We start from the raw sequence: 18,005 nt of genomic DNA, 5'->3' as shown, positions 1-18,005 counted from the left end.
ATCAGTTTGTGCCTTGAATCTCAAACTTGTGCTATTAAGATGGAAAATGATCCAGAACGCCTGAAAGTGGCCAAGTCAAAATATGGACTTAAATCCTACTGACATGATTCTGCATGACCAGAACGATTACGCTGGAAAACCCTCTGGTGTGACTGGGCCAAAGCTCCTCCACAGCATTTCAAAAAACACTTATGACAAAAGCTAGACTGCAGTTCTTCCTGCAAAGAATGGCACAACCAGCCTTTTGATTTTTGGGGTCCATTTATTTTAAAGCCTACAGACTGCCTCAATAATGTGTAATTGTTTTGTGTAATTTTTAACTTTGTTTGTTCGTATGTATTTGTTTGGAAATGTGCTGCCTCTTGGCCAGGACTCCCTTGAAAAAGAGGTTTTTGATCTCAGCGGGACATTCCTGGTTAAATAAAGGTTAAATAAAAAAAATAAATAAAAAAAATTCACATAAGGCCAGGAAGATGTGGGTTGCTTTTTTCTATTTATAAATGAAATCATCTTTTAAAAGCTGAATACGGTTTTTACTTTTACTTGAACATGATGTCTCTTTTATTTTCTGTTGTTTTAGTAATTTATTATTTGTCTTTTTATCAAAGCTTTAACTTGCCATATTTTTATTTGGCTGAATCAAAATTCATTGAGATGAAATCATGAGGTTTACCCAGGACTGATACAGAAGTGCGGGCAGATCCTTCAATCACATTCTCAGGCAGATGTATCTCTGCTTCCTCTATCGGTGTGTTTCCTGTGTACAGAATCAGGAAGTCATGTTTACAACAGAGTTACTGTTCAAAGTCACCAGGTGGCCTGATCTTCAGCACATATCATTACATTTTGTTTAAGTGCTGGATGAAAATTTGGCACATTTTATGTACACAGTGCACTCCACTGCTAACTTTCAGCATTTAGGTCATTTCTTTATTTAAACTTTGTAACTGATGGAAATCATACTGACCTTTTGGACAAAGAAGCCCGTTGTACGTCTTTGTCATCTCAGTTCCCTCAGCCTGAAGAAAATTATCTTTAAAATGAGTGAAAATTAAAAATGTTTTTCTCGTCTTGTATTTATGGTACTGACCTTTACAATGAGAGATTTGGTGACAACGTCGATGCGACCTCTGTCCGGTACGCTCACAACCTCATTATCACATGACACATGGGACGCTACGGCCTCAGCAGACACAGTCACATTCACAGCCCCTAACAACAGCAACACAGGTCACCTTCTTTATCTCATTAAAATAAAGCTTCCTGAGGTTATTTTACAGATTTTCTAGAAACTAGAAGGAAATGCGTTGGGACAAAAGAAGACAGTTAACTGTGATTACACTAGATCTAAAACTAGATCTCTAGATTTAATGTTGGTTCTAAATCAAAGATAACGTCTAACTGAAAATTTTACAGCATCAGGTGTGAAAAACATGAGCTAGAAAATAAATAGTCCAAAATAATTTCAGGGTCCTGCTGGAGGCTGAGGTAATGTAAGTCATAAAAAGTATCTCGTCAGAGACGACACTTTTAGGGCCACATACAATAATGTCAATTTGGCTCAATTTAGAAAACTGCAGGTCATCCTTAACACATGCCTGTAGCTAAGTAACTGATTCAATTCCGTTTTATTCATACTGCGCTAAATCACAACAACAGTCGCCTCAAGGTGCTTTGTATTGTAAGGTAGACCCTACAATAATACATCATCTGTTGCTTCTGACTTCACTAACCGATTAAGATATAAATCATTGGGATGGCAATGAAACTGCAAGCAGTCTTTTGTATTATATATCATTATATATACTGTCCAAGGGACGCATACATAATGGAAATAATTGATGAGAATTGAAAGGCAGGTTACAAAATGATTTATAATTAGTTAAAACAGCTGCATTAAGTAAACCATGAGGATGGAGGCAGCTTCTACCCTCAGACTGGAAGGATAGAAGTGTGAAATCTAGACCTTGCAGACCCAACAGCTGTGTCCCAATTCAGGGGCCACATCCTCCTGAGGCCGCATTTGAAGGCCGATTACGTCACAGCTACACGCTGAAGGCTGTCCAAATTCAAAGGCTGCTCCAAATGTGGCGACAAATGCATCCTTCATTTCCCCAGATTTGAAGGATGGGTCGGGTGTGTCCTTCGTGGCCCACCGTATCCCAGAATTCAAAGCGCGACCAAGCTTTGGCTACTCAGGTTAGACATGATCAGAAACCGTGGCTCAGGGGATTGGGAAGCTCATCTGTAACCGTAAGGCTGCCGGTTCGATCCCCCTGCTCTCTCTGTCCTGGTCGTTGTGTCCTTGGGCAAGACACTTTACCCTACTGGTGTTGGCCAGAGGGGCCGATGGTGCTTCTGTCAGTCTGCCCCAGGGCAGCTGTGGCTACAACTGTAGCTTGCCTCCACCAGTGTATGAATGTGAGAGTGAATGAATAGTGGAATTGCAAAGCGCTTTGGGTGCCTAGAAAAGCGCTATATAAATGCAATCCATTATTATGATATACAAGTCACTTAGATAAATCAAAAATGTTACTGTTTGGCTTTTTTCAGTGTTTTATTTGTTCCCGAGTAAATCGGTTTGGCTGAGATTAAAGTTATAGTTTTCACACAGCTGAATAAACGTCAAACAGAAAACTGATTGAACAGAAATGTGAGATAGTCGAGAATTTACTCCAGTGTCCTGTTATATTTTAGATAGCAAGGAGCACACAGCTGAGTTTATTAAACCCCACCGAGACAGCAGTGATGCAAATCTGAAGGCTAAACTGTCCAATTTCACAGCCTCGCACTTCTGGTCTACCCGACCTTCTAAAGACCCGACCCACGTAAACCGCGAAGGCCGGGTCCTCTAAAGGATGCGGCCTAGGAATTGAGACACAGCTAATAATTCTTTCTGCCCCACTCCCAACACAGGGGTTTATAGTCTTGCTTTACCTCAATTTGCAACTGTGCTCGTTGGCACATAAACAGGATGTGTACTCAGTCTGCCACACACGGTTTCCTGGCAGTGTTGAGGACCAAAGCCTGATTCTCACCTAAGGCTGTTGGGATCATGGTCCACCTGAGGGTCTTGCGCTCGTTGGCACACAAACAGGATGTGTACAGATCACCAGAGAGAGGCTTGAGGGTGTAATCTGAGGACGGCCCAGGAGTGACAGTAACCTGTACGAGGAACACAGACGGTATATTTTAAACTAGTTCAACAATCTCACGGCAACATTTAAAACTGAGTTCAAATGTGAACACATTTTTTAAGCATCTAAATGAATGCACAAGTTTGCTTTTATGAACTCATGCTGAAAGTAGCCTTTATTTTACTTGGTTACTTTAAACATGCCCTTCCTAATCGTTTCCCTCCATCTATTTTCTTACAGCTTCCACACTAAACTCTGTTCTACAAGGTGCATGAGCGCACAAAGAAAGGTAGAGGAGGGTTGGTTGTGTAAAGACATGTGATTGGGCGATCCTGTTGTCTGTGCTTGCAGGTGAGCTTGTAGGTGTTGGTGAGCAGGGGCCCTTCAAGAACGGCCTGTATCCTGTATAATTACATTGCCAAAGAAAAAATCTTTTCTATATAAATTTTGCTTAGAAAGTAATGTTTTCAGTATGGTTTTCCTTGGCTATGAACAGAAATGTATTTAAACACTTTAATCATTCATTACCATGATGCAGCTGGTCAGGTAGTTAAAGACAGTCGCCTTCAGTTCAAAGTGCTCCCCCCGGATGATAGAGTAGGGCATGGTGAGTTCAAGGAAGAAAGGTTGGAAGACTTTCATTTCTTTACGAGGAGCCAAACCAAAACCCTGAGAGGACAAACAGAAAGCCTCCGTCTCCCAGGTGGTGATGGTGTCTGGGACAGTCAGGGACACGCCCCTTTTTCCATCGTCTCTGAAGTAGCAGATACACACAAACATATTCTATAACATTATAAAACATGTTTGTATGTCTGTAAATTACTTGTATAACAGTACAGTTACATCCTGCAGTGTGAATTGCTTGTATATGTTGCATTGACAAAGCAAAAGAGCTCCGCGCTGCTGAAGAAAAAACTCACAATTATTCTATTTTCATGTTATTCATGTGTGCAAAGACACAGCAGAAAGTTCACATGGGTTTCTAAATGTGATCGTATATACTTTTTAAAAATGGAATATGCATCAGATCTCTTCACAACAGATACTTACCCAACTTCCACCAGATCCCAGATCCAAGTCTCAGGGAAGAAAGAGCGAGCTGTCTCTATTGGTGGAGGAAGCTGCCCAGCAGATCCCAGACTACTTAGTCCATGTACGTGATAATCTCTAACCCGGGGACTTAACCTCGAACCAATACCTGAATAAAAAAAGAAAAATAATTGCCTGTTTTCTTTTTGGTAAATACAAAGCAAACTGTATAGCCAGACACAACACAAACAAGCGAATGATTCACCGTAGGAGACAAGATGAGAGCCATCATGGTAAAATTTTCCTTTGAACTTGAGGCATGAAGGCAATCGAAAAACCAAGTTTGTCGCCATCTTCAGTCCGACTTTCTAGATATTTCAGCAGCAGACAAAGATCAGCAAAAACCTGTGCAACAACAAAAACTATTGCATTTACATTATGTTTGACTGACTCACAGGTATACATGTATTTTACCTGGAAAACTGCATAGGCGTCATTTTGCTCTTGACTGGGGTACGGCAAAACATATCTTTTTGGTCTCACATTAAGGCATTCTGCAGCATCTCGAACCTCATATGGGATACCTGAGGATTTCTTGAGTGGGAGCAAGTCAAATATCTGAAAAGAAAAGTGCAGTTCAACAAAACTTCCAAACATTTTTTGCTTGCCTGCCCGGTCACATTTGATCCACATATTTTTTTTAACTGTTACATGTAGTACTGGTGTAAATACGAGTACAGATTAGGCTTAAATCAATTGCTGATTATCTAAGAAGACTTAAAATGATCAAGTTAGCAGTAAGTGTCCGCAGATGTGAGGTGTTATAGTTGAAGTATCTGTTTACCAAATTTTACAGCAGTTCTACAATTTTACTATAAACACCACATTGTTCTTACTGACCTATATGGCTACAGTAAGTCTTCTCCATTTGAAACTGTCTCTGTAGCTCCTTTACCTCACTAAGTCTCACTTTTTCCAGGTTTTGCTGTATGTTTAACATCAACAAATACTCACGTATTTGAGAAGTTTTGATGCAAAGTTAAATTCTTCTCAAGTAAAGCAGACACTGACTGGCAGGTGATACACTTACAGATTGTTACATGGTTGAATTATTTGCTAAAAAAAAAGTCATGATCCTGGATTTATCTCCATGCTGAAATATTAATTTGCCCAAAAGGAATTAATTTTATAAGATTAAAATATTGCTGTCTGCAACCACATGAGCAACAAGTGATCCTGAAACATACATTTAACCACACATGCATATGTAACCTTGTATTATATATTATTACTGTTTAAAACAGTTGAATGCAGGACTGCCCAAAGAATACTTATCAGGACACAAGTACCAGAGCGAAGGCGTGAGCTGTTGGTAACTCACAACACTACGGGCTCTGGAAATAAGGGATGTGTCCATCTCACTGGTGTTAATATCAGCAGTTACCTTATCTGCATCCAGAGTCTTCCCAGGCTCCTTGATGAGAACGCTCTTGTCGATGGCGCTCACACCACACAGAGAACGTGGCAGGGCCGTCACCTGCATGTTGGTCTCTTCACCTGGGATGGCTGAAGACGGTGAAAACTCCACTGACACCTGACACAAAACACTCGTAGATGTTACTGTGATGAGTCCCCACTCACTGCTGGCTAAATGTGCTGTTCATTGTGGTGAGTGACAAATCATAAGTACCAGTGGGATGGCTGTAGCCCAAGCTGCACACTGTATGAATCTGTGTCAGTGTTAGATAGAAAGGACTTGCATCATCATTGAAAAAAGTGCTTGTATAAATGGTAGTGAGCGAATGAGGTGGTATAAAGCACTTTGAGTCCTCAGGTAGAGTAGAAAACAGCTGTGGAACAACCAGTCCATTTACTGATGCTATAAATCCTCACGTGATTTAGCCAACTGGAGATGACTTTGATTTGAATTTGACTGCAGACAAATGACACCAAACACACAGCACACCTCTAGAATTACACTCACCTTGTTGCTGAAGCATTTTTCAGTAGAGAAGTTGGCACTGTGGGCAATTACATCCTCACTTGGCAGGACAGCATAAGCCACAAGCTGGAACTCTGGTGACATCTCAGGAGACACTCTAAACTGAAAGTTCACCTGGCCCTCATTCACTGAAACAAAGGTCCATACATACATCCACAGATCAACAAAACAGGCCAAAGTCCATGCTTGGCTGTGGCATATGTGGAAATATGGGAATTTTACCCGATCTGTCTTGCACTTGAACCTGTGTTTGTCCTTGCATGGTGACAGCTCCTCTGGACAACACCTGGAAGATAGAAATCATTTAAAAAACAAGACTGAACTAGCACTGATATCTGTGGACATCACTACCAGTTAAAAGTTTTGACACACCACCTCATTCAGTGTTTTTTTTTATTATTTTTTTTATTTTAATACTTTCTACATTGTAGGTGAAGCAAAGACAAATATATAAATAACTCTAAATATGTTTTATGTTTTAGAGTCCTCGGAGTAGTCCTCAGATGGTCTCTACATGCATGGTTCCCACTGTGAAGCATGGAGGAGGAGGTGTGATAGTGTGGGGGGCTTTGCTGGTGACACAGTTGGGGATTTATTCAAAACTGAAGGCACACTGAACCAGCATGGCTGCCACAGCATCCTGCAGCAACATGCCATCGCATCATTTATTTTCCAACAGGACAATGACCCCAAACACACCTCCAGGCTGTGTGAGTGCTGTTTGACCAAGAAGGAGAGTGATGGAGTGCTGCACCTGATGGCCTGGCCTCCAGTCACCTGACTTAAGATGGTTTGGGATGAGATGGAGGGCAAAAAGGCCAACAAGTGCTCAGCATTGTTCACCAAATGATTAAATATGTGTTCATTCATAGTTTTGATGCCTTCAGTGAGAATCTACAATGGAAATAATTCAATTTATTTATACAGCTCAAAATCAAAAAAACTGTCACCTCAAGGTGCTTTATATTGTAAGGTAGACCCTACAATAAGGTTAATAACAGGTATGATTCGATGCAGAGAGGTCTATTAACACATAGTGAGTGAGAAAGGTGACTGGAAAGGAGAAACTCAATGCATCATGGGAATCCCCGGCAGCCTACGTCTATTGCAGCATAACTAAGGGAGGATTCAGGGTCACCTGGTCCTGTTAGGATGCCTGGGTCGTTGGCCCAGGGTTTTTGGGTTTATTATATTATTTATAATTTCTAGTCTTTGGGTTTTTGTTAGAGTCATGTCTTATGGTTTGTCTCGGTGTAATCCTTAGTTGCTGTCTCCCCTGTCCGCCATATCCCCGTGTCCAGTCAGTGTCTGTGTCTGCCCTGGTCCCACGTCTCTGTTCCCTCTGTAGTGCCTGCATGTGAGTCTGTGTCTTTTGTTCAGTCTGTGTTATGTGTTTCATGTTTTACTTTGAAGGTCTGTCTTATCTCAGTGTGTTCAGTTTACGCTTCCTGGTCTCGTCAGTTCTGATTTGCCCCAGCTGTGTTTCCCTCCTGTTGTCCTTTCCCTGATTGCTCCCTCTATGTATTTAAGCCCTGTGTTTCTTTGTGCCTGTGTCGTGATCTACCGTTCATTTTGCTGTGTGTTCCGTCTGCCTGTTTCATGTAAGTTTATTTTGTATTTTCGGGGTTTTTGTTACTTTTTGCCGTCCAGCATTAAAGCTGAGTTTTTGAAATACACTTTTGCCTTCGAGCGTCTGCACTTTGGGTCCTCCTTACCACCACTCCTGCCTGCACACAGCCTTAACCTAACAGGTCCAGCCCTAACTATATGCTTTAGCAAAAAAAAAAATTAAAAAAAATAGTCATGAAAATATGGAAAAACCATAAAATAAGTAGGTGTCCAAACTTTTGACTGTAAATTGGTGCAGTTTTGTGGCTGAAATTCTGATATCTTATGAATTTTAAAAGTTGCTCGTAGAAAATTGTCTTCAGACCTTCAAAGCATCCTCAGGCCTAAAGGATAAAATCTGCCAATGGAAAGGAGTGAAATAACAGCTCTTAGTAATTAAACTGTTTAAAGACAAGTTACAGACCCAATTTTGGGTCTGTAACTGTAAACGATGTACTATAAATCTCTCTGTTCAATTTGACTAGATCACTAATTTATCTTGTGACAGCTTTACTATGTTGCTTTATTTGCAGTACTAGTACTTGTCTTTTGTTATTATATTTTTCTAATTCTTTATACGTCTCTAGCATCTGTTTCGTGACCTAACTTGTTCATACCCAGTGTAGCTGTCATAGTGAAATGTGTTTATTTGTTCTCAATTTTTGTGATTATAATGTTTTTTATGATTATAAAACAGGGTATTTAATCTAAATCCCATGTTGTATTATTGCCGCCTACTGATGGAGCTGAGTATTGTGCTTTGGAGGGATGTTCAATTAAGGCGCATATGCCACCAGAGACTAAAGACTCGAGCCAGACAAACAAGCTAGCTTGTGAATAAGGAGAAAAAAATATGAACTGCAACTGCTCACAAATGTTTTGTAGAAAGGCACACGTGGTATGGTTGTGTATTTTACTTTGTGTGTACGTTTTTTTTGCGGTTATAATTTTATTTTGCTGACACAATATGTGTTTTCATTTCTTTTTTTCACTGTAGTTTTTCACGGTGTTTGCTGGTGAAGACGAGATTAAAATTTTGGTTAAACATCAGTTGGAGCATGTCCCTTTATTCTACACCAAACATCAACAATAAACTTCAGGAGCAGTTACACCCAAGTTAGAGAAAGCTACAAACTACTGCTGTGATAGCCATCATATCCGTTTGGGGTTTTAGGCTGTGTAGCAATCAGGGTACAGACCCAAATGCAAAACTCAAGACACAGAAGTGGGAAGAAAAACAAGTGGACGGTTTTTCAACACAGCAAGTTCAAGATAGTCCACTGGAAATACTAACTAAGGAAATACACTTCTAGGAAAACTGGAATCCCAGGAAACAGTGTTTGGGAACAGGAGAATAAACAGAACAGAGAGGAAACACCTGTGGAACACTGCTATAACTCAATGTGGAAAACAAGACAAGATGCATAAAACAAAGGACTGGAAAATAAAACAGAAAATAACTAAACATGGAGTCACTAAAAGACGAGACTTGAAAAGTGCAGGAGAAACACAGGGAAAGCACGATTAACTGAGAACAGAACCCAGATGACTAAATCTACGAAGGCCTAAGAATATAAACCATTAACAGAGAGAGAAAACTAAGGATATCATCAACAAACGACTAAACACTGAGGCTAATTACTAAGCTGACAGAAAATGATGATGGACAGAACAGAGGAACCAGACATGAAGTCTGTGAAACCAGCTTCCAGTTTGGATTCAGGAGACAGACGCCCTCCCTAGTTTCCCTTTTTGCTAAAGCATATAGTTTGGGCTGGATCAGGTATTTATGCTGAAATAGATCGAGGTTGCTGGATTCCTATGATGGACTGAAAGTTTCTTCTTCAGTCATGATGGGCGTTACAACAGTACTTTTTTAGCAAACACACAAAAGGTCTGGCCATGGTGAACTTTGTAGTAATGCCATAAAGTGACAAGCTAAGAGACAACTCACCAGATAAATGACATCCACAGACCCCGGAGACTCTCCCACTATAGTGTAGTTGACTGATATGTCTTCTTCTGCGTCACAGGACACTGGTTTGTCCTTCTTCTGTACCTCTAGAGAGCTGATTGTTTTAATTTCAGGAGAAGACGGCTGGAACATGGATAATGTGTGAAATCCCCTGTCATAGTGTGCAGTTCTGTATCCTGGGTTGCCCAGTGTTGGTGTCAGGCTTGCCTAGTTGGAGATAGGAAACAAAAATTAAAAAAAAACTTATCTAAAAATAACATTGGACAATTTATAAGCAAGGCAAATGTGGAGGAAGATGACTCATAAACTGTTTCAGTATAGCCACTTTTTACTGTGTTAGATCTTTGGACATTTGAACCTATGAGAAACCAGTCGAGGTTTCAGGCTGCTGTGCATTAAATTACAGTGTTGTTTCAGTGTACCAGCTCACATGGAGTTGGATATCCCCATCAAAGTTATCAGTGCTGAAAGAAAATGAGGCCACACCGTTGCTGTCAGTTGTCAGATTTTGTAGTGAGCGTGTTTGCCACAGTTGTCCCGTGAACAGGTAGACCGGTGCATCACAAACTGGTGTATTATTGTGGTACACTGCTCTGACCTGTTGACAAACACACAATGCTCTATCAATGGAAAATACAAACAATTTAAATGTGCTTTGTACGACAAACTGAGCTGAAAACAACATTTTAGGCTTACTTTTCCTTCCACATCAGATCCCCGTTCCCAAATCTTGGGCACGTTAATAAAAGACACTTTTCCAAGGACGTAAGAAATCGTGACTCTCTTCTCTTGTGGGAGTGAAACACCTGAATATAAAAACATTCACGTTACAATATTGTGAATGCCTTTTTGGTTAAATACACATTAATGTGTCATTTTAAAGGAATAACACAACTTGCCTGTTCCCTCTTCTTTCACTTTGGCCCTGATATCCAGAACATCTTGAAGCTTTTCGTCCATTTTAGTAAAAATTGACATGTTGAAGGAAAAAGTTGCACAGCCAGTCTTGTCTGCCTGGAAAGAATAAAGAAAGAAAATCACTGCTGTGTGCGATACAATCTTACTAGAATAAATCAAAATTAGAATCAAATCTCATTCACAATCAAATCTATAAAATATATTAAATGTTCAAACTAAATTAAATGTTCAAAAATGTAGAGTGGGGGAACAAAAGTCTGGAGGGCTCAGTTGTACTAGACAAAAACAGCTGAAGGAACATTTTGCAACTAACTATGTTACCTGGCAACAGGTCATTCAGATAAATGTGTATAAAAAGATCGTCATAGAGAGGCAGAGTTTCTCAGAAATACAGATGGGCAGAGGTTTACAAATCTGCAAAAGACTGTGTCCACAAATTGTAGAGCAATGACAGAATAATTTCATTAATGAAAAATTATCAAGACGGGGAATATCTCATCGTCTGCAGTGCATAATGTCATCAAAAGGTTCAATTGATAAGGCCGAAATTCACTATCGGATGCCTGCAGTCTCCAGGCCCCCAGGCAGCGCTGCATTGAAAACTCTCATCATTCTGCCACTCAGATCACTGCATGGCCTCAGGTATACTTCCACTGCCACAAATCCACAATATCTGAACACAGTTCACCGTGTCATCCACAAACGCAGGTTAGAGCTCCAAGCAAAGAAGTCAAACGTGAATATGAACAGGAAACGCTGCAACGGAGCAAACGCAGCAAAAGACTCATTGCCCCGAAGTAAATCCTTTGTACCGGTGGCAATAAGACTGTTTAACTCTTCCTCACTCTGTAGGTGATTCTCCTGAGACTATTCCCTATATTATTCTGTTCCCTCCCAGACCGTGCAATATTACCCAAGAGTGCTTATTGAATATTTGTTTCATCCCCCATCATACGCTCCTACTCCCTTTATTCTATTGCACAATACTTTGTCACTTTCTAGAATCGCCTGCACTGATAGTTAAGTTATTTATTCACCAGGATATAGTTATGTATATTACTTTGTTAGAGTTGTCCGATACTATGTCTTGCACTATCCTACTGTATATTACTGTACACTATTCTCATTGTATATATTGTATATCTTATTCATCTGTTCCTCTGTCTCTCCTGCTGCTTTGAGCATGTACATGACAAAAGTATTTCCCTCGGGATAAATAAAGTTGTTCTTATTCTTATTCTTATTCTTTTATTCTTGCATTCTTAATCTGTGCTCAGATGATTCAAAATGTGAAATTCTTTTTGGAAAACACAGACGCCATATCCTCCACAACATCCAAGATGGCGGCGCACACTGTTGCAGCGGCTTACGGCTCTCTGTCTCAGTACTACTTTCTTTTGTTTAGTTTGCTTAGTTTGTCCGTCCTTCTTATTTCTTTTTGCACTATCGGCTCTGCTTTCAAAGTTCGCTACACCCGCCAGGGCCTCATTAACATCGGTGACCAGCACCAGACATGTGTTTCATGAGACTTTCATCGCATGCACTACATCCAAGATCACATAGCGAGACCAACGGGCTCCCCGTGGATTGTTATCTGATCTAAGCGGCGGCACAGATGGAGGAAGAGGAAGCAAAACCGGGGCCGCAGATCCGGCATCATGCTGAGGCTAAAAAAACAACCACACAAGCCACCTCTGCTGAGCCTCTATCTCTCCAAAGCCAGATCCCTTATAAAAAAAACGGATGACCTGGAATTCCAACTAGAGGGAAATCGCTATGTTCGTGACTGCTGTGCCATGATCATCACCGAAACCTGGCTTCACCTGGGAATACCCAATGTTAGCGTGCAGCTAGCAGGCTGCACTCTGCTCTGCTGGGACAGGACAAAGGACTCCGGTAAAAGCAGAGGAGGGGGGCTCCGTATCTATGTGCATGAAAGCTGGTGCAACAACGGGACCAGAGGAGAGAACACTCTAGATCATGTTTATGTGATGCCCACAAGTGTATGGTCACAATTGTAATTTTTTTGTAAAACATTTATTGATGTAAAAGACCTGATTTTATGGTGGTATTGCACTTTCATTTTGACTTATGGAGAATGTAATTGCGTGGCATGGCCACAAGGGTGAGATAGTGGTGAGTGCGATAGGCCGTTGCAACGCTTCTCTGCCTCAGACGAGGAAGAGCCTGCAGACCGAACGCAACTGATGTCTCCTGTCTCTGCTTTTCTGTTAAAAAAACAGGTTAGTAGTTCAAGTTTGCTCACTGCAATGCACATATAAAGGCAAGAAACCTTTTATTGTCTTAGTTTAAAGACCACGAATGTTGTTTTCACCGATTGAAAATAAAAGCTAAATATACCGCCATTTGTAATGGAAGCCGCCATTTCACTCGTAGTCTAAATAGGCAGCGGGTCTTATTACCTGTTTTATTTTGTGACAAATGCAGCTCTTAGACAATTCTTTTATCCTGACATTATTTGAAGTTATAGTTGATTAGAACCTACCCAGTTCTTATGTGTCAAATGTAAATAGTCTGATGTGTACTGTTTGTGGACGACTGTAAACTGTTTGTGAGCAATGCTAGAATATTTTTGTTTATTGTTTACAAAAGTAATATATTGTTTGAATCTGTTAAAGTATAAAGAAAGTATAATGGCGACATAAACAGGTTAATTGCAGTGTTAATGGTGCTGCACAGAAATGTTTTTGATGCTGAACAGCACTAGAATGTGGTTACAGATTTATTGTAAATAAGGACACTCATATACAATGAATATTTTGTAAGTTTATTCTTGCGAGAAAGCAAGGTAACCAAAAGGGTTTGACCTAAGGACCTGATTGAATGTGTTTGTGTTGTTAAAAGAGAAAGGTGTATGTCTGAATGAAAAGAAAAGTAACTGTTTAATTCTGTTAATAAATCAGATGAGGAAGAGCCTGCAGACCAAACGCAACTCATGTCTCCTGTCTCTGCTTTTCTGTTAAAAAAACAGTTTAAAAACAGACCCCATCGAAGGCCTGTAACATTTACTCAAACATCAAGCATGCATACAGAGCCATACCCCCCCCAACCTCGGCCAGTCCGACCACCTCTTCCTCCTGCTCTCCCCAGCCTACACCCCCCTCAGACGCACTGCCAGGCCCACCACGAAGACTGTTACAACCTGGCCTGAAAATGCACAAACTACAGGACTGCTTCACACAGACAGACTGGGACATATTTGAACACCAGGACCTAGAAACTTTCACAGGCTCAGTACTGGACTGTATCAAGTTCTGTATTTTAACAACGTGACATTGTTAAAAAGCATTTTTGGTTTGGTTTGGTTTTCCCAAACCAAAAACCTTAGATGACCAGCGAGGTCCGCTCACTCCTCAAAGCCCGCGATGCCGCCTTCAGGTCAGGTGACAGAGCTCTGCACAGGGCCCCTTGAGCGGACCTGAAAAGGGGGATTAAAAAAGCCAAGACAGACCACAAAAGGAACATCGAGTCCCACCTGTCCAGCAACAACACACGGGAGGTGTGGCAGGGAATACAAGACATCATAAACCACCAAGGCTGTGAAAACAGAAAACCTGAGTGTGCAGCTGGCAGAGGAAATAAACAGCTTCTTCGCCTGCTTTGAAACACCACAACAGCAGCACTCATCTGCCTCAGCCCTGCTCCCATCCTCATCCTCATCTGGTTCCTGCACCGCTCCACTCACTGTAACAGAGCACGATGTCAGACGTGTGCTCCTAGCAGTGAACCCCAGGAAGGCCGCCGGTCCAGATGGATTACCTAGCAAGGTGCTAAGAGCATGTGCACACCAGCTCACCCTCATCTTCACCAGACTCTTCAACCTCTCACTGGATCAGGCAGCCATCCCATCCTGTCTAAAATCAGCCACAATCATCCCAGTGCCGAAGAAGTCTCCCATCTCCAGCCTGAATGATTACCACCCTCACGCTGGTAATCATGAAATGTTTCAAGAGACTAGTCCTTCAGCACATCAAGGATTACCTCCCCCCAGAATTCGACCCCCACCAGTTTGCATACCGCGCAAACAGATCCACAGAAGACGCCATCGCCACAGCCCTCCACGCTGTGCTGACTCACCTGGAACAGCAGCAAAGCTACAAACGAATGCTTTTTGTGTACTACAACTCAGCTTTCAATACAATCATCCCAGACATCCTCATCACCAAACTGGTCACTCTTGGCCTCCCCCCTCTCACATCTGTCTGGATAAAGGACTGTGTGCTGTGTGCTGAGCCCCCTCCTGTATTCTCTCTACACCCACGACTGCAGTTCGACCCACAACAACAACCTCATCATCAAGTTTGCTGATGACACCACGGTACTCGGACTCATCTCAAAGGAAGACGAGGCAGACTACAGAGAGGAAGTCCTGAAGTTGGCAGCCTGGTGTTCAGAAAACAACCTGGGACTGAACACTACGAAAACCAAAGAGGCCATCGTCGACTTCAGGAGGTAAAGCACTGACTTGGGGGGGGGAACACCTTCCGGTTCCTTGGTGTCCTCATCTCTGCTGACATCTCCTGGACAGAGCGAGACTTTACAGTGTAGTCAAGGCAGCACAGAAGATCATCGGCCACCCTCTCCCCTCCCTGATGGACATTTATTCCTCCCGCTGCCTCAGCAGATCAGCAAACATCGTCAAGGACAGCTCCCACCCTGGTTTCAACATGTTCAGCCTGTTTCCCTCAGGGAAGTGCTACAGGTGCATCAGCACAAAGGCCCACAGACTCAAAAACAGTTTCTTCCCAAAGGCCATAACCACCCTAATTCCTCGCTGGTGGAACCCAAACAAACACGCATTAAGAGGCTCTAATGCCTGTGTCTTAATCTCGCAGCGCATGTCAGAATTTAATATGAAGGCAACAGGCAGAGTGTTACAGGCATCGCCCTAAAGAATGGGCAGTGTAGTCCGTGCTGCAGGGAGAATGGACTGCCATACCTGTTATGTGTCTGTGAGCGACGGAGGGAGAAAAAGGAGAAAAGTCTGAGCTGTCATCGAGCAGAAACGGGAGCTGGAAGCATGTAAATATAATAATAACCACTGCAGCCAAAAGCCCAGCTGTAAGTAAGCTATTAAGACTCGACTGTACACTGTGTTCGTGTTTTCCTCTGAAACAATAAGTTCCGTTGGAGCAGCCCTTCAACGCCTCTCTCTGTCTCTTGCAAGCAAAGTTGACCCAGACAACAAAGCAAAGCTAGTTTTCAGCTACGAGCCCGACACGGAACCCAACATATTAGCCAGAGGTCCCTTTACTACGGTTCGGAGCCGCGGACCTGTTTTATATACGCACAGAATAGTTTTCTATACGAGATCACTGCAAAAAGTGCAGCCTTACCTAATGTCCACCTACTGTTACTCATTTATATTAAGATTTAAACATCTAGTTGGTATTGGTATGGCGAGTAACCTTCAGTAACAGTAATAAATCACAGCAATAGTACATTCATGTAGTTGTAAAAAGCATGATAATATATTAAATAATCCAAAGTATTCAGAATATATTACTCTCCTTGAGTAACGTAATAGAATACGTTACAAAATACATTTTGGGGCGTGTAATCTGTAATCGAATACATTTTAAAAGTAACCTTCCCAACACTGAGCACATTGTTAAGCAGCCTGTAGCCAAAACACATCCTTTATTCCAATTTCGTTCTTTGAATCTAAAACAAACGCCAACAACAGCAGGGCTTGAACTGATGAAAGCTTGCCTGAGAGAGTTCAGGCTGCATTTCCATTTGTGTTTGCATGTGTCAGTAAACCACTGCTATTTCCCATGTACATGGAACATATAAACAAAGAGGAGTGGCTCAATATTTTTGCACTGTACCGCATTATGATGCCATAATGTGGCCTGCCAACTACTAAAATACTGTGTATATAGCACAAACAGACAAAACAACACTGTACTGTACCAGTAACTCAGTAAATCAGTCAAAATTGTTCAAATCTTTGGATATGTGTATATTCATTCAGCTTGTTTAAGTGTCACAATCTGATCAGAGTATTTTTGAAGTTTTCTCACAGAAATTGTATTTTTTTCTGTGACAGACATAATGAGACACACCACTTGCCTTAGCCCTACCAGTAATGCTAATTATCTAGCAGGTATTAGAAGCACCAAAACAACCTTTGCAGCCATTTAGGCCCAACAATAACCACTTCACTCCTTTGGAGCTGACATGTCCATCCAAGAAAGATCAGTTGATCAGTCACTAAAAAATTCAAACGCATGGAGGAAACAAGTATGAGCCGGTTTAACTGGGTAGAGCAGGCAACCCGTATGCTGTAATGCTAATGCAGTGGATGAATGTACCCAAAGAATCAGAGAAAAAAGAGAAATATATCCATAACTGTACCTGCTTTGTCTCTGCGTGGCAGGAGCCACCCATCTGCCATAGGGCCATAAGATCGTAATCGTACAGCGATATACTAAAACTGCTATACCTATTAATAGGTCGGCACACATTGACTGTAACACGTCCTGGTACAGGCTGTCCATACGTGTACCTATTTAAATAAAAATAAATAAACATTATGAGTTGAGTTTGCTCTCCAAACTCCAGATTTTACAATACATAATTTGTCCTGAAAGAACTTTTCCTTACTTTGCACACACTTTAGCTTCAACGTCTTCCTGCCCAATAAGCACTTCTTCAGATATATTTACTGTCACATCATATTTGGGTAAAACTGGGGAAAAATATGAATGTCAGCATTTACACTCCATTACAACAAAGAATTTAAGAATAAATAACAGTAACTTACCATATTTCTCCACTTTGAACTTGTGAGATATATTCCTCTCACCCATTGACACAATAATCTGGTACGGTCCCTCACGGGCCTCAGTGTCCAAGGAGTAAGAAAGCTGCAGTATTCTGCTATTGGATGTTTCATTTAGCCACTGTCCAATCCTGTTACTATTAGGATCCTGTTAAATCAAATGACAGTGACACCTAATTCAAGATTCAAGATTGTATGTAGGTGTGTCCTCGCTGTATCTTTTAACACATGCAAAATTTTGGATAAGCTTGACACTGTACCTGTCATCATGTTAACTTTTTGTACAGCAAAACATCAAATTGCTATGCCTTTACATGATAAGTAACAATATTTGCAATATCATTAAAGACTGAGGATATTTGAGCTAAACTGATCCACATATTTCTTCCTCAAGTATAACTAAACACTGACATTTGCATTGCTACATACACCAAACAATGAAAACTGAGTCAAAAACAGTACAGCATGTGTAAATAGTAAAAATACATCAAAGTTGTAGTGATTAAAAATGGCTGACTTCCTCTTACC

At 41.3% G+C, this 18,005-nt stretch overlaps 1 protein-coding gene across 3 annotated transcripts in view; it reads right to left on the bottom strand.

Moving 5' to 3' along the window:
• LOC109194179 (alpha-2-macroglobulin-like protein 1) overlaps positions 1–18,005 on the bottom strand; it is a 32,922-nt gene that overhangs the window by 10,230 nt on the left and 4,687 nt on the right. For all 3 annotated transcript variants that reach the window (XM_025906096.1, XM_019357191.2, XM_019357192.2), the window contains exons 6-23: positions 17,460–17,625; positions 17,300–17,384; positions 17,051–17,201; positions 10,651–10,765; positions 10,448–10,557; positions 10,182–10,349; positions 9,731–9,958; positions 6,391–6,454; positions 6,151–6,296; positions 5,611–5,760; positions 4,641–4,784; positions 4,432–4,534; positions 4,188–4,335; positions 3,666–3,891; positions 3,039–3,165; positions 1,091–1,212; positions 968–1,019; positions 674–757 (exon numbers count right to left, since the gene is read on the bottom strand). In XM_025906096.1, coding sequence (XP_025761881.1) covers positions 674–757; positions 968–1,019; positions 1,091–1,212; positions 3,039–3,165; positions 3,666–3,891; positions 4,188–4,335; positions 4,432–4,534; positions 4,641–4,784; positions 5,611–5,760; positions 6,151–6,296; positions 6,391–6,454; positions 9,731–9,958; positions 10,182–10,349; positions 10,448–10,557; positions 10,651–10,765; positions 17,051–17,201; positions 17,300–17,384; positions 17,460–17,625 — 2,389 coding nt within the window. The remainder of the gene's footprint in view (positions 1–673; positions 758–967; positions 1,020–1,090; positions 1,213–3,038; positions 3,166–3,665; positions 3,892–4,187; positions 4,336–4,431; positions 4,535–4,640; positions 4,785–5,610; positions 5,761–6,150; positions 6,297–6,390; positions 6,455–9,730; positions 9,959–10,181; positions 10,350–10,447; positions 10,558–10,650; positions 10,766–17,050; positions 17,202–17,299; positions 17,385–17,459; positions 17,626–18,005) is intronic.

Source organism: Oreochromis niloticus, linkage group LG3, assembly GCF_001858045.2.
Source record: "Oreochromis niloticus isolate F11D_XX linkage group LG3, O_niloticus_UMD_NMBU, whole genome shotgun sequence".
Lineage (NCBI taxonomy): Eukaryota > Metazoa > Chordata > Actinopteri > Cichliformes > Cichlidae > Oreochromis > Oreochromis niloticus.
This window is presented reverse-complemented; position numbering and strand designations above follow the sequence as displayed.